At 39.4% G+C, this 14,532-nt stretch overlaps 1 protein-coding gene across 4 annotated transcripts in view; it reads left to right on the top strand.

Moving 5' to 3' along the window:
* tpp2 (tripeptidyl peptidase 2) overlaps nt 1–14,532 on the top strand; it is a 110,417-nt gene that overhangs the window by 16,586 nt on the left and 79,299 nt on the right. For all 4 annotated transcript variants that reach the window (XM_048533526.2, XM_048533525.2, XM_048533527.2 and 1 more), the window contains exons 3-9: nt 2,066–2,161; nt 2,303–2,407; nt 5,711–5,835; nt 6,107–6,270; nt 8,292–8,446; nt 10,993–11,069; nt 13,738–13,865. In XM_048533526.2, coding sequence (XP_048389483.1) covers nt 2,066–2,161; nt 2,303–2,407; nt 5,711–5,835; nt 6,107–6,270; nt 8,292–8,446; nt 10,993–11,069; nt 13,738–13,865 — 850 coding nt within the window. The remainder of the gene's footprint in view (nt 1–2,065; nt 2,162–2,302; nt 2,408–5,710; nt 5,836–6,106; nt 6,271–8,291; nt 8,447–10,992; nt 11,070–13,737; nt 13,866–14,532) is intronic.

Genomic DNA, 14,532 nt, shown 5'->3' with positions numbered 1-14,532 from the left:
AATTAGAACATCCAAGTTGTTGTTAATGAATAAGTAGAAAGATAGCTACTCAATTTGTTTCTGGATCTGTTTTCGATGTTTTTTTTAAATCAAGTTAAATTTTGAAATGGAGAGAGAGGATAGGAGGAAACTAATGGGAGTGTGAGGATTCAATGAACACATCAATTACAGGAGGAGGTTGAGAACATGTGGAATATAGTGGGAGAATATGGGAAGGGAGCCACTGAATTTCTTCTACGATTCTCAACGTGATTGCAGACTGGGATCATTGATGTTTCCTTTCCCTGTTACACTGAACTTTCAATAAGAGCTGATGAGAAACAAAGAAGAAGAGACTAGTCATATAAGAGACACAAGATAACAATAGAAAAGCAGAGCAGGTAGAGGCACAAGGAGAAATGAAGCAAAAACAATCCAAATCAGGCCTATAGGAGAGAGATATCATTCATGAACTTGCCTTTGAAACGCTTTGGCAATCGACTAATAATATGCTAAATTTTAATTTGGTCGGCACATTTCATTGAAAATATATTTTGAGTTCTAGACTATTCTGTGATAAGTATTTTTGAGTCTGTAAGAAACACAGCTGTTTGCATCATAGTGACAGAATGTTACTTTTGTGACTGCACAGTTTTGGGCAGTGCATCATTGCAATATTTCAACTTATTTTCTTAAAATGAAATTCCACAACCTTTTGTTCATTAGCTAAACTTACTGCTGTTTAAACAACATTTTTTAAAATCAGCAAATATATATTTCAGCATTGCTTATTTATTAAATCGTCTTTCTACTTGTGTTTTATCTTTGTCCAAATGCATTTGTCTTTGCTGATCACTATGTAAATTTTTCATGCTGCCATAACAGGTTAGCAGAGTTTTTAACAGCATAAGAAGTGGCCCTTTGGCCCACCGTGTTCCTGTGGGTCATTAAATATCCATCAGTTCCAGTTCATTATTCTTTACAAGTACAAGTACTACACCCCTCCTAACTTCCCTTTTCCTTTCCTTAACAGCAATACTTAATTTGCAGCAAAACTTTCTATGTTTAAGATTACTTCCGCTGTCAAAAAAAGTACCAGTTAAATTTAGAGCTTTGCTGTTTAGTTGTGTTTGTGGCTGAATCTATTCATTTGGTATTTGTATTTTAAAATTGGGGTAGCATATGAGTCAGTTCAGAGAAGGTCGGAATGTCATTTGGAACAGTGAACTGGCATCAATTCTAGGAAAATTTGTGACTTTTTTTCTATTCATTTGTGGGATGTGGGCATCGTTGGCTGGACAAGCATTTCTTGCCCATCCCTAGTTGCCCTTGAGAAAGTGGTGGTGAGCTACCTTCTTGAACCGCTGCAGTCGTCCTCCTGTGGGTCAACCCACAATGCCATTCAGAAAGAGAAAGATCATCAAGTGTCAGAGATGTTATGTTTTAAATGAGGTATTAAGAGGAGGTTGCATTTGCCATATCAAATAGACATGGGAAGATCCCATCATTTGATTGCCAATATTTATTCCTTAACTGAAAACAGGTTGTCTTGCCATGAATATTTTACTGTTACAAGGTCTTGCCCTGTGCAGATTGACTGCCTTGCTTCTTAATATTACAGCCACGATGAAAGCTACTTTGTCAGTTTCAAAGCACTCTTGGATGTACAGTGTGTGAAAGGAGTAATTGAAGACAAAGACAGAAAGGCAAATTATTTTCTTATTCAAATTGTCTATGTCACATTTTCCAGTAGCAATAACGGTGAAACAATAATCTTTCACCCTCATTAGTCCACTGAAGCTGACGCCAGCTCTGATAATCTGTTATTTTTGCAATAATGTGGAAATGGAGAAGTTGCTGTCAATTATTTTGTGCTCCTCCATCGTGGACTGTTTTATTTCCCTGTGATTCCTTGGCAGTCAATTAATTGACAAAAACTCTCACTTTTATGCTACTAGCCTTGCTGTATTGATTGATATTTATTGTCATGTATGAAATACTGTGAAAAGCTATGTTTACGAGCAGTACAAGCAGATCATAGTAAGCTTCATGATAGATACACAACTCTGTTGTTTTGCTTTTAAAGATTCCTGAAAATTGGATCAACCCATCTGGAAAATATAATGTTGGTCTCAAAAATATATATGAACTTTACCCCAAAGCGTTAAAGGAAAGGATACAGGTAAGGCTACAATATATATTACTTAAAAACATCATTTGTGTTTTCATCTGGTAATAAGCCATGTATTTATTCCTCTGCATTTTATTTTTGTCAAAAGATGAAGGATATTTGAAAAGAAAGTCCTTTGATTTTCCTTTACAGAAAGAAAAGCGGGAAAAACTCTGGGATCCAATTCATCGTGTTTCTTTGGCAGAAGCTTGCAGAAAACTCGATGAGTTTGACAGCACTCATACAAATTTGTCACAAGTTAGTATTTTGTATGTGCACATTTATAGTGCAACCTGCGCACAGAGAAGTAATTGTGAAATGAATTTGTTAAATCTGAAAACTCCCAGCTAAAGATGATAGAAATGGTAATTAATCATACATGTGTGTCTGTCTTTATGAAAGGTCCCCTCTAATGGTAGTAGTCACAGTTCAATAGTTGCAATGTTTTCCATCCTGTTACTATTTCCCAAAGATGAAGCTACACATTTCTCTTGCCTACATTCAGTCACTTTATTGCAATAGATAGGGCTGAATAACTGAGAGCAGCTTTCTCTAAAAATTTAGAAGATTCTTATCATTAAATATTTATATTGGATTTCCAAATTGTTTTAAAAAATAAATATCAACAATTTGAGCAATGAAGAAATTGATTATATTTAGGGTGAACCACCCAATTAACATATCTCATCAGAACTTTAAGAAAAGCATCTAAAAGATGGAATTCTCCAATCGAATTTTGATCTAGTTGCACATATATAAAATACACATCTCATTCTGAATTCTTTATTTTTCCTGGCCTAGCTTGATAAGCTCTCAAGAAACTGCTGAGAAGGCACATAAGAATGCCATTGTGATATTACAGAAATGGTGACTGTGCTGTAAATCATTTCTTACTCCCACATTGTGTAAACCTGTTGCATTGTGTAAGTTAATTTTCCTCAACTAAAGACCCCATGTTTGTAACTGAGTCTTTTATAAAGGTCTGACTTTCATTGTGAGTATTGAGCATTCATCTGATCTGCCAGAAGTTTTTTGCTTTTCAAGATTTCTCTGGAACACCAAAATGTAATAAATTTTATCTTCTACATCAGAGACAGAATCAGTCCTAGGCCACTTAGATGGTATTAAATGAAGCAACTAGAAAATAAATGAACATTAATGTACAAGAGACAAATTCTGAAATTGTGTGATTGATTGCATCTAGTCACCATGTTTCCTGGCTTGATTAAATTCTACACTTGGATTGATATTGAAAATGATTTTGTTAGTTGGTTCAGGTAGATTGGGAAAGTATACTTTTAGACATGAAGGTAATTATAGCAATGGTACATGTTTAAAGAATTAATCTATAATTTACAACAATAGGCATTTCCTTAAAGAATAAAAATCCAACAGAAATGTGGTCTAACTGTGGTTAGCCAGGGATTAAAATGTATTATAAAATTAAAGGAAAAAGTATATCATGTTGCAAAAATGAGCAGTAGCCCTGAGAATTTCATTATCCAGAAAAGATGACCAAGAAATTGATGGAGAAAACATAGAATGAGCATGAACTGTCAAGAGACATAAAAACAGACTGTTAAACAGCTCTTTGCATATAGAAAAAGAAAGAGATTAGTAAAAATAAATACAAGTTCCTTACAGGCAGACAGCAAAATCCAGAAGAGAATCAACAGACCACGTGTGCTTTCTTGACTTGGCATAAGCAACTTCACCCTGAGGCTTTTCCCTACCTATCTGAGTCTATGTAACTACAAAGTTGCAAAATAATAAGTTTGATTACGAGTTTCCTTCTCATCGATGGGGCTTTGTATCCAACAACCTGCTCTGGAAACTCTGCAAATTGTTGGAAAGCAGCTAGGACAATCCACAACATTCTGAAAAGAACAGCCAATAATATTCTTTTAAAACGTGGTTGTTTTGCTCTAATTAAAAAGAGAAATCAAAGTGACTGATGTCACGTCAAGAATTCTCAATGAACATGTCAAGTGTAGGTAGAAACCCAGAGGGAAGGGTCTGGGTGGATGGAGAATGTGAGAGCTGGGAGTAGGGGTCTGTGGGACAGGGAGAGAACTCCAGTCAAAAGAGATTGACATAGAGGTGACAGCAACAGAAGAGGAGTTCAACATCATGTCTTCCTTGAAATTCATTGAGGTGGGGACGCAGAGGGGTAAAACTGAGACCTTTGCTCAGTACCGAACATCCAGCATCAGCTAGCAGAAAGGATAATAAATTTCGACAACTGGTGGATCAGGAGAAAGGAGTCAGAGAGGAGGGGAGCAATGCCCTGGAGGGGTGGGGGTATGTGAGTACTTCCAGCTTGCATTCCTTAATGCCTGAAAGGAAGAGAAAATGTTTCTCCTTAGAATGACCCTGAGAATGTAGTGAAGTTTGTGGGTGTGTTCGGGAGGTGGCAGGGCAGCTCAGAGCTTGTATGAGGTGGTGCTGATGGAGGGGTTGAAGTGTTTTGTATGGCACTGATTGTGGATCTTAGACAGCTGCTTTTGCTGCATCTTGTGAATGGTGAACGTCACAGGAATAACCTGTGATTCTGGATGGATTCAAAACATGAAGGATGTAACTTCGGTCGGAATCCATGTGGTGTGAGTCTGAGCTGGAGGCAGTTACTGAGGAATGTGATGTGGCTGTGGGTGCAAGTTTTGGCAAACACCCTCTCTCACACTACGAGAGAAAACAGAATAAATGATGAAGATCGAGAAGCAAAGTTAAAATGGAAATTCTGTCGGAGAGAGGAGCAGAACTTCTTCAAGCTGGGCATACCTGGAAGAGACGTGGTAGTGAGTTAAACACTAAAATAAAACAAAGAACTGTGGATGGTGAAAATGTGAAATAAAAACGTATTGCTGGAGAAACACAGCATCTGTGGAAAGAAAACAGAGTTAATGTTTCGAATGCAGTGACTCTTCATTAGAACTATAAGGAAATTGGAAGCGAAATTAATAAACTTTTTCAAAAGCGAACAAGAGGTGGAAACAGTCCCGACTATGAGGTCCAGAGGAGGAATGGATCAAGGAATGTTCCATAGTCCTCACAGAGAGACAGACATAACTGGAGCCCATGTGGGTACCCATAGCCACCCTGTCACCTGGGGAATGAGAGAGGAGGTAAAGTGAAAGTCGTTTAAAGTGAGAACAAGCTCAGCTGGGCAGAAGATGGTGGCAGTAGAGGCTAGGAAAGTATGGTGTTGTTACTGAAGCCAAAATGGGAGGATGGAGGGGTAGAGGCAAAGGGGGAGCTGGAGCCCAGAGGGAGACAGAGAAAGAGAGAGATGTGAAAGGGGCAGGTAAACAAGGAATTACTACCCCCCCCCACCCCAAGGAGGTACTTTGATCTATATGGTTGATGGCATAAACCTTGAAGATCAAACTATGTTTACCTCGTGGCTGATGATGGCCCAACTGAGTGTTGTACTGTTTAAGGTTCAAATGGCAACCAAACAATTATTGAAATTGTTTAACTGGCCAACTACATTTGAAAACATCTATAAACTGTGAGCTGATTGAAACAACATGTTTAATACCACATTATTACTTTGTGAAGGCAGAAAAAATGCAGCGAGAAGAGCTCCATACACAGGTGGAATTGCTGAATTCCATGGAGAAAAAGTACAGTGACCTGGGTCCTGCATATGACTGTCTGGTGTGGCATGATGGTGAAACATGGAGGTAACCATGACCCTGAATAATCCTGATTTACAATCATGACTTTAAGCTGTTAAATAATAAGTAGACTTTGTGTTTGATGCTAAATAGCTCTTCATTTAGTCATTTGTAATTTTAGGTTAGTAAGTTGCCGACAAAAGTAATTTAAACCTTTTTTGCAAGAAAAACAGAACCTGTTTAACAAAATTACATTATCTAAACTTGAATTCTACTCAGCAACAGTATTGCTGTGGTTTATAAATGTTTCCCATGGATCGTAACCATTTGTTTTTAGAGCCTGTATGGACACCAGTGAATGTGGGGATCTCAGTAGTTGTACTGTGCTGAGGAATTACAGTGAAGCACAGGAATATGCCTCATTGGGAATATCTGAGATGCTCAACTACTCTGTCAATATTTATGATGAAGGCAATACGCTCTGTATTGTGACCAGTGGAGGTAAGACTTTATTACCTGGCTCTAACATTGTGATAATGTCACTGGGCTAGCAGTAATCCAGAGGCTGAAACTAATTCTTTCGGGTATGTGTGTTCAAATCCCACCATAGCAACTGGTGGAATTTAAAAATCGGTTAATTGATATGTCTGTGACTGAAAGTCCAGTGACCACGAAACTGTAATCAGTATTGCAAGAGCCTACCTGGGTGACTAATGTTCTTCAGAAAAGGAAATTCTCAGGCTTTCATTCCACATGTGAACCACCCTCTGTGCAAAAAAACTTGCCCCTGATGTCTTTTTTAAATCTCTGTCTCTACTCACCTTAAAGATGTGTTCCCTATTCTTGAAATTCCCCATCCAAGGGAAAAGACAACTACTATTAACTCTATAGCCCACATTATAAATTTATATAATGTTGCCTGTTAACCTCCTACGCTCAAGTGAAATAAGTCCCAGCCTATCCAGCCTTTCGTTATAACTCAAACCTTCTGCATCCCGGCAACATTCTAGTAAATCTCTTCCGAACCCTGCCCAACTTAATGATATCCTTCCTGTAACTGGGCGATCAAAACTGGACACAGTATTCCTGAAGAGGCTTCACCAAAATCCAACAACCTCAACATGACATCCCAATTCCTATGCTCAAAGGACTTAAGCAATGAAGGCAAGTATGCTAGATGCCTTTTTAACCGTTCTATCTGTATATGACACAAACGTCAAAGAATTTAGTACCTGCACTTGTCGGTCCCTCTCTCTACAAGACTATCCAGGGCCCTACCCTTAATTGTATAGCCCTACCTTTCTTGTTGTATCAAAATGCAATTCCTCATATTTATCCAGATTGAACCACCTGCCATTTATCAGACCATTGATCCATTTGACCAAGATCCCTTTATAATCTTAAAAAACATTCTTCACTGTCTACTATGTCACAAATTTGGTGTCATCTGCAAACTTACTAACCATGCCTTCTTTATACTCATCCAAGTCATTTATATAAATGATGAACAAAAGAGGACTCAGAACTAATCCCTGTGGAACACTATTAGTGACAGGCCTCCAGTTCGAAAAGCAACCCTCCACCATTACTTTCTGTCACTTGCTGTTGAGCCAGTTGGTAAGCTCACCCTGAATCCCATGTGACTTAACTTCACCAATTAGTCTACCATGTGGAACCTTGTGAAAGGCTTTGCTAAAATCCTGGAACATAAACAAAGTTGCTGGAAAAGCTCAGCAGGCCTAGCAGCATCTGTGAAGGAAAAAACAGAGTAAACATTTCAAGTCTGGTGACCCTACCTCAGAATGGAAAATCCTGTTGGGTTAATTGCATCTTTAATAAGTCCTCCACATTTTGCCTGCCTTTGAATTTTTTTAGTGAAATGAGCACTGTAATGATTTTGATGTTATTCCGGCAGAGAAAGAATACTACTCTACAATGCTGTTTCCGGTATTTGCATGTACGTGACAATAAAATCTAGATCTTATCTAATACTTGATTATTTGCCATTTTATAATGATATGGGCATTCTATACTAAATAGACATAATTTATGTGTACTTCTATTGGGGTGCCCAACAACAGAATTGAGAAGTGAGTAGGAAATGCGATTTGACCCATTTTTACCATCAGTCCAGGAAGACCGTACATTTGTGCCAATGTAGTGTCCAGCTATTTCATCAGTGCCACTAAAGTTGTCACTGTTGTAATCTAATTCCATTTGAAATATTGATCACTCTTTACCTCAAGAAGCCCCTTTTTGACAGTCCTCTATTTGCCTTTGATTATTTTGGACTTTGTACCTGCAGGCACACATTTGAATGTGCACAGCTCATAAATTTCTAGCATTAAAGCAAAGTCACTTTCATGAAATTATAGACTCTTAAATGTGACAGCTTGCTTGTGTACTTGATAATTATGTAAGTATTGTCTGGTAAGCAAACCACTGGGTGAACCACACTGTTGGGTTGCCTTCTTGACAATAAGAAACTGATGTATCTTTCTGATGGCTTGTTTCGTCAACAGGAGCCCACGGGACACATGTAGCTAGTATAGCTGCAGGTTTCTTTCCCGATGATCCCGAACGGAATGGCATAGCACCCGGAGCTCAGATTCTCGCAGTGAAAATTGGTGATACACGGCTAAGCACAATGGAAACTGGAACAGGCTTGATCAGAGCTGTAAGCATTCACTTGGCACACTCTTTCATTTAACTAATGTTAGCTTTTGATGATTCAAAGTATGAATGATATGGATAGTTCCCATGTTTTGTCTTTGATTTTCTATTTGGGTTGAACTGAAGGCCAGAAAAGGAGCACTCTTAGTTCTGAAAGTATGCTATAGGTACCCAAACAGTCAAAAGGAACTACAAGAGCAAATATGTAGGCAAATTGTTGAAAAGTGCAGAAACAAAGGAGACTAATAGGAGATTTCAACTACCTTGATATAAATTGGGATAAATTAATTCTGAAAGTCATTGCAGATGCAGAATTCTCAAAATGTATTCAGGAGAACCTTTTAAGTCAGCACATAGAATGCCCAATGAGACAGCAGGTAGAAAAGTTAATTAACTGTTAATTAGCCTGTTTTTTTTAAAAAAAGAATCCCCACAGTGTGGAAACAGGCCATTCGGCCTAACAAGTCCACACCAACCCACTGAAGAGCATCTTCCACTCCTATATCTTATGGTCTCTTATTTCACCCAGATCCATCTCCCTACTCTTTCCCAGTAACCCTGCAATTCCCACAGCTAATGCACTATAACCTGCACATCTCTGAACACAATGAGTAATTTAGAATGGCCAGTCCACCTAACCTGCACATTTTTGGACTACTGGAGGAAACTGGAGCATCCGGTGAAAACCTCTGCAGACACAGAGAGAATGTGAAAACTCCACACAAACAGTCTCCTGAGGCTGGAGTCAAACTCAGGTCCCTGGTGCTGTGAGGCAGCCAAGCTAACCACTGAGCCACCATTCCACCCCAAGGATATGCCCTTGTCACTTAGGCCAGTAAGACATCTGGCCTACTGACCACTGATGTTTAGTTTGGATTTTGCCACGGACACAATACTTGGCTTTTTCACACTTCCTGCCAAAGTGAGCAACTTCGCATATTCCCACCTACCAGAATTTTGCCCATTGTCTTAACCCAGCTATCCTTCTGCAAACCCTTTATGCATTCTTCACAATCTACTTTCCTACCTACCTTTGGGGTATCTGCAAATTTAGCTAACCTGTCTTCAATCCCCTCATCTGTCTTTTTCAAACCTGTTCGGATATGTTCTCATTACATACCTCTGAAGCAGGTGGGACTTGAACTTGGGTTTCCTAGCTCAGAGGCAGGGGCAGTACCATTGTGCCCTAAGATCTAACTCCCCTCATCTAGATACTTTTAGTCAACCTGTTCAGAGATTTTATCTTACACATCTGAAGCAGGTGGGATTTGAACCCTAGTCTCCTGATCCAGAGGTAGGAACACTACCACTGTGCCAGAAAACCCTTCCTACTTCCCTTTCTAAGTAATGGATCTACATTGTAAAAGGCTGAGGCCCTAGCTCCACTGATCACATCATGTTAATTGAAGACTGAATTCTGGATGTTCTCTGTTTTCTGCCAGTCAGCCAGTCTTCTATGGAGTGAGCTGTAGAATGGGTAGGACAAATCTGCAGCAATTTCTAGTTCACAGAAAGGTCAGTAACTAGGAGGCTTCGAGTTAAAGTAATAAGTAGAGGATTGTTGAGGAGGATTTCCTATCTTCTCCCCTCCCCACTGCCGAGTGATGGGACTGTGGCACTCATTGCCTAAAACGATAGTGGAGGCAGAAAACTTCATCACATTGGAAACAAAAAACTGGGTATGGATTTGGAAGTGCTATAGCTTACCGCACTATGGAGCAAGAGTTCATAGTTGGGATTAGTCTAAATATCTCTTTTTCAGCCAGTATGGCTGTGATGTGTCATATATATTTCCACATTTCTTCAGAACAACATTAAACTTTAGCATCTCATTCAAAGTTAGAAGTTCGCCTTTTTCAAAGAGCTGAGCTGAAATAACAGACCAAATGACATTCAGGACCTTACTAATGTCTGATATGAATTTCATGGGCTTGTTATATTTATTTAAAATTATGAAACTTAAAATCTTTAGAAATTAAATGGAATTAAGTTGATATTCTTTCAGGAAATTCACTTGCGCATAATACATTTAAAAATTGCAGTAGTAAGACCATCTGCTCATTCTTCTTGTTTTATATGTTGCTTGAAAAATACAAGGTGAAACGTTCTAAATAACGTTCCTATGATCTGCTTTTTCCACAATGCCAGGTTGTCTTATATAAAACTGTTAGGCTTTATATCTGTTCTGCCAACACGTAGGAGCATAGGAACAGAAGTAGGCCATTCAGCCCTCTGAGCCTTTTCCACCATTCAGTGAGACCATGCCTGATCTGTGGCCTAACTCTATATTTGCCTTTGACTCATATTCCTTAATACATTCGCTTAACAAAAAATTATGAATCTCAGATTTAAAATTAACAACTGATCTACCACCCACTGCAATTTGTGCAAGAGAATTCCAAACCTCTTCCACCCTTTGTGTGTAGAAATGCTTCCTAACATCTCTCCTGAATGTCTGGCCTTAATTCTCAGACTATGCCTCTTGTTCTAGAATCACCAACCAGGGAAAATAGTTTACCTTTATCCATTGTGGCGTCTCCTGTTTTCCAGATGATTGAAGCAATAAAATATAAATGTGATCTTGTAAACTACAGCTATGGTGAAGCCACACATTGGCCCAATTCAGGGTGAGTACAATTGATCAGTGCTCTGCTAATGCCAGAAACGAATAAATAAAAATATAAATCGGTGGAACTACATGCAAGTCCTGACTGTGGAATCAAATTTGACAGACACTGGGTTTAGATTGTTCTTGGGAAGTGTAAACAAATTACTTTTAAAGTGATACCATGAGATTTATTTTAACCAGTGATGGTAGAACACTTGATTTACTAGATGGTCCTCCGTTATTTAGAATGGGCATACATTTTATATCAATCATACAGCACTAACCATTAACAAAGTGTGGAGCTGGATGAACACAACAGGCCAAGCAGCATCTTAGGAGCACAAGAGCTGATGTTTCGGGCCTAGACCCTTCTTCAGAAAAGGGGGAGGCGGAGAGGGTTCTGAAATAAATAGGGGGAGAGAGAGAGGTGATCGAAGATGGATAGAGGAGCAGATAGGTGGAGAGGACACAGATAAGTTAAAGGGGCGGGGATGGAGCCAGTGGAGGTGAGTATAGGTGGGGAGGTAGGGAGGGGATAGGTCAGTCCAGGGAGGACAGACAGGCCAAGGGGGCTGGATGAGGTTAGTAGAAAGGAAATGGAGGTGCGGCATGAGGTGGGAGGAGGGGATAGGTGAGAGGAAGAACACGTTAGGGAGGCAGGGACAAGCTGGGCTGGTTCTGGGATGCAGTAGGGGGAGGGGAGATTTTGAAGCTTGTGAAGTCCTACTAACCTCGTGCCACCCCCTTGACCTGTCTGTCCTCCCCGGATGACTTATCCCCTCTCTACCTCCCCACCTACACTGGCTTCATCCCTGCCTCTTTAACTTGTCTGTCTCCTCTCCACCTGTCTTCTCCTCTATCCGTCTTCAATTCGCCTCCCCCTCTGTCCCTATTTATTTCAGAACCCTCTCCCCCTCCTTTTCTGATGAAGGGTCTAGGCCCGAAACGTCAGCTTTTGTGCTCCTAAGATGCTGCTTGTCCTGCTGTGTTCATCCAGCTTCACATTTTGTTATCTCGGATTCTCCAGCATCTGCAGTTCCCATTATCTCTGATACAATGTTAACACCACCGCCGCCTCCCCAACACCACCCCCCCACCACAACCCCAGCACTAACCATTCGACATCTTCATTAATATTTATTTCAAGGTCAGCAACATAATACTATGGATCATGGATTTTGGAATAAAATCTGAAAATGCTGGAAATACTCTGCAGAGTAAAATTGATTGTAATGTTAGAAAATACTTGTCAAACATGACAATCAAAATATTAAAGTTTAACCCATTAACCAATCATAAGTAGTTAGGAAATCTTGGATCCTGCATGGCTACTGGAAATAAACTAGACACCTCGTACTTCGATGTTTGTGTTTTGTGATGAATCTACTGAGGAATTGGTTGTGATGGATCCATGGATGGATGGTGATAATGTGAGTGATTGTGACTCTTGACAGAATTAAGATATGTACAGGTCGATTAACCAGTGTAGGTAATTGGCTGCCATATATTCCAGAACAGCCTAAGGAAGTTGCAATTGATGCCATTACCCAAAAGGTTACGAGCAAGTTTAAATGTGGGAGGTCATGTTGAAATTGCACAGGATGTTGGTGACGTCTCTTCTGGTGTATTGTGTAGAGTTCCGGTCGCCCTGTTATAGGAAGGATATTATTAAATTGGAGGGGGTTCAGAAAAGATTTGCCGGAATATTGTCAGGAATGGAAGGTTTGAGTCATAATGGTAGGCTGGAACTTTTTTCACTGGAGCGTAGGAGGTTAACGGGTGACCTTATTGAGGTTTATAAAATCATTAGAGGCATGGGTAAAGTGAATAGCAAGGATCTTTTCCCTGGGGTGGGTGAATTCAAAACTAGTGGACATGTTTTTAAGGTGAGAGGAGAAAGATTTAAAAAGGACATGAGCACTTTTTTTTTAATGCAGAGAGTTGTTCGTATGCGCAGTGAACTGCCACAGGAAGTGGTTGTTGCAGATACATTTATAACGTGTAAAAGACATTTAGATAAGTACCTGAATAAGCAAAGTTTGGAGGAATATAGGCTGAATACAGACAAGTGGGACTAGTTTGGTTTGGGAAAATGGTCTTCAGGAATTATTTGGACCAAAGGGTCTGTTTTCATGCTGTATGGCTCTATGTCTGTGTTCAGAATGATAGCTATGAGGCAAGGTCTGTGGACTGCAACAATGGAGTGAAAGAGTGGGGTAGAAAAGTCACTGTGATTGAATCGGGAGGGACCTATCGTGTAAAAAAAAATTTACAACCCTCTGATGGTGCAAAATGGAGATCTTGTAATGTAGCCCCAACAGAGACACAATTGGATACGGAAGCCATAACTAAATTCGGGCAATTCGATGATATAGAGACCACAGGGTGGACATGTCTTTAAGCTTGTGAAGTTCCAGTGACTGTCAGTAATCCTGAGGATGAGTTAATAAGGGAGACAAAACAGTGAGAATTATAAAGGTCAGAGAATTTAAAGATAATTCTGTGAGAAGGTTCAGCAATCTTTGCAACTGGATTTGTCCTGAAAAATGCTTGTAGATAAGACTTCTAAACAAAAGGAAGGCTGGAGGATTTTGAAGAGAGACTTAGTGGTTTAAATGTCGGCGTGGTCAGTCCCACAGCTGAAAATAATCCTTCTGAGCTTTGTTTTATTCAATTGTCTCTTTCAGATGCATTTGTGAAGTCATCACTGAAGCAGTATTGAAGTACAACATTATTTATGTATCAAGTGCAGGCAATAATGGGCCTTGCCTTTCCACTGTAGGGTGTCCAGGTGGAACTACTTCCAGTGTCATTGGTAAGAGCTGGTCTTATTTAACTCCGTTATAACTATTCCATAGGTATTTTTAAAAAAACCCTTCCATCCGTTTTCTCCCTTTTCCTAAAAAGCTTTTCACTGTAGTTCCACTGCTGGTACTGGGTACTTCCTGTACCTCAGTCAGTTTGAAACTAAAACTACCAACCAGCTACTTTTAATTTATTCATTTGCGTATCCATACGATTGCATCCAGAGTTCAATACCTTTCATGTATGATCATTGCATCCCAATATGTATATAAATTGTCAGTGTTGTGTGGATGAATATCGTTTACTTTATTGGGTCTGCAATGTTTGCCACAGGGCTAAGTACAATCATATTAAAAGTCTGCTCTAAAATAGAATCCATTTGGTTATACAACTAGCAGTGATTTTGAGAAATAAGCCATTGTACAATATTGGATTGCATAACTTAATGTTTGTCCGTTTATATTCCAGTATGAGTGACAGACCTGTCTGTTGTCAATTTGTTTAATTTATACTGTACAATTGTTTTGAAAGGGTAAGTCAGTTGTTAATCTGGTATCTCCATGAATATTTAAAAATAATGTAAATCCAATCTTCAGAATTTTTCTGAAGCATTCATCTTCCATGCCTTGCACCATTTAATTCTTCAGGGCAAGAATACACATCTTGAATGCGGCGAG

Source organism: Stegostoma tigrinum, chromosome 6, assembly GCF_030684315.1.
Source record: "Stegostoma tigrinum isolate sSteTig4 chromosome 6, sSteTig4.hap1, whole genome shotgun sequence".
NCBI classification, from domain to species: Eukaryota; Metazoa; Chordata; class Chondrichthyes; order Orectolobiformes; family Stegostomatidae; genus Stegostoma; species Stegostoma tigrinum.
This window is presented reverse-complemented; position numbering and strand designations above follow the sequence as displayed.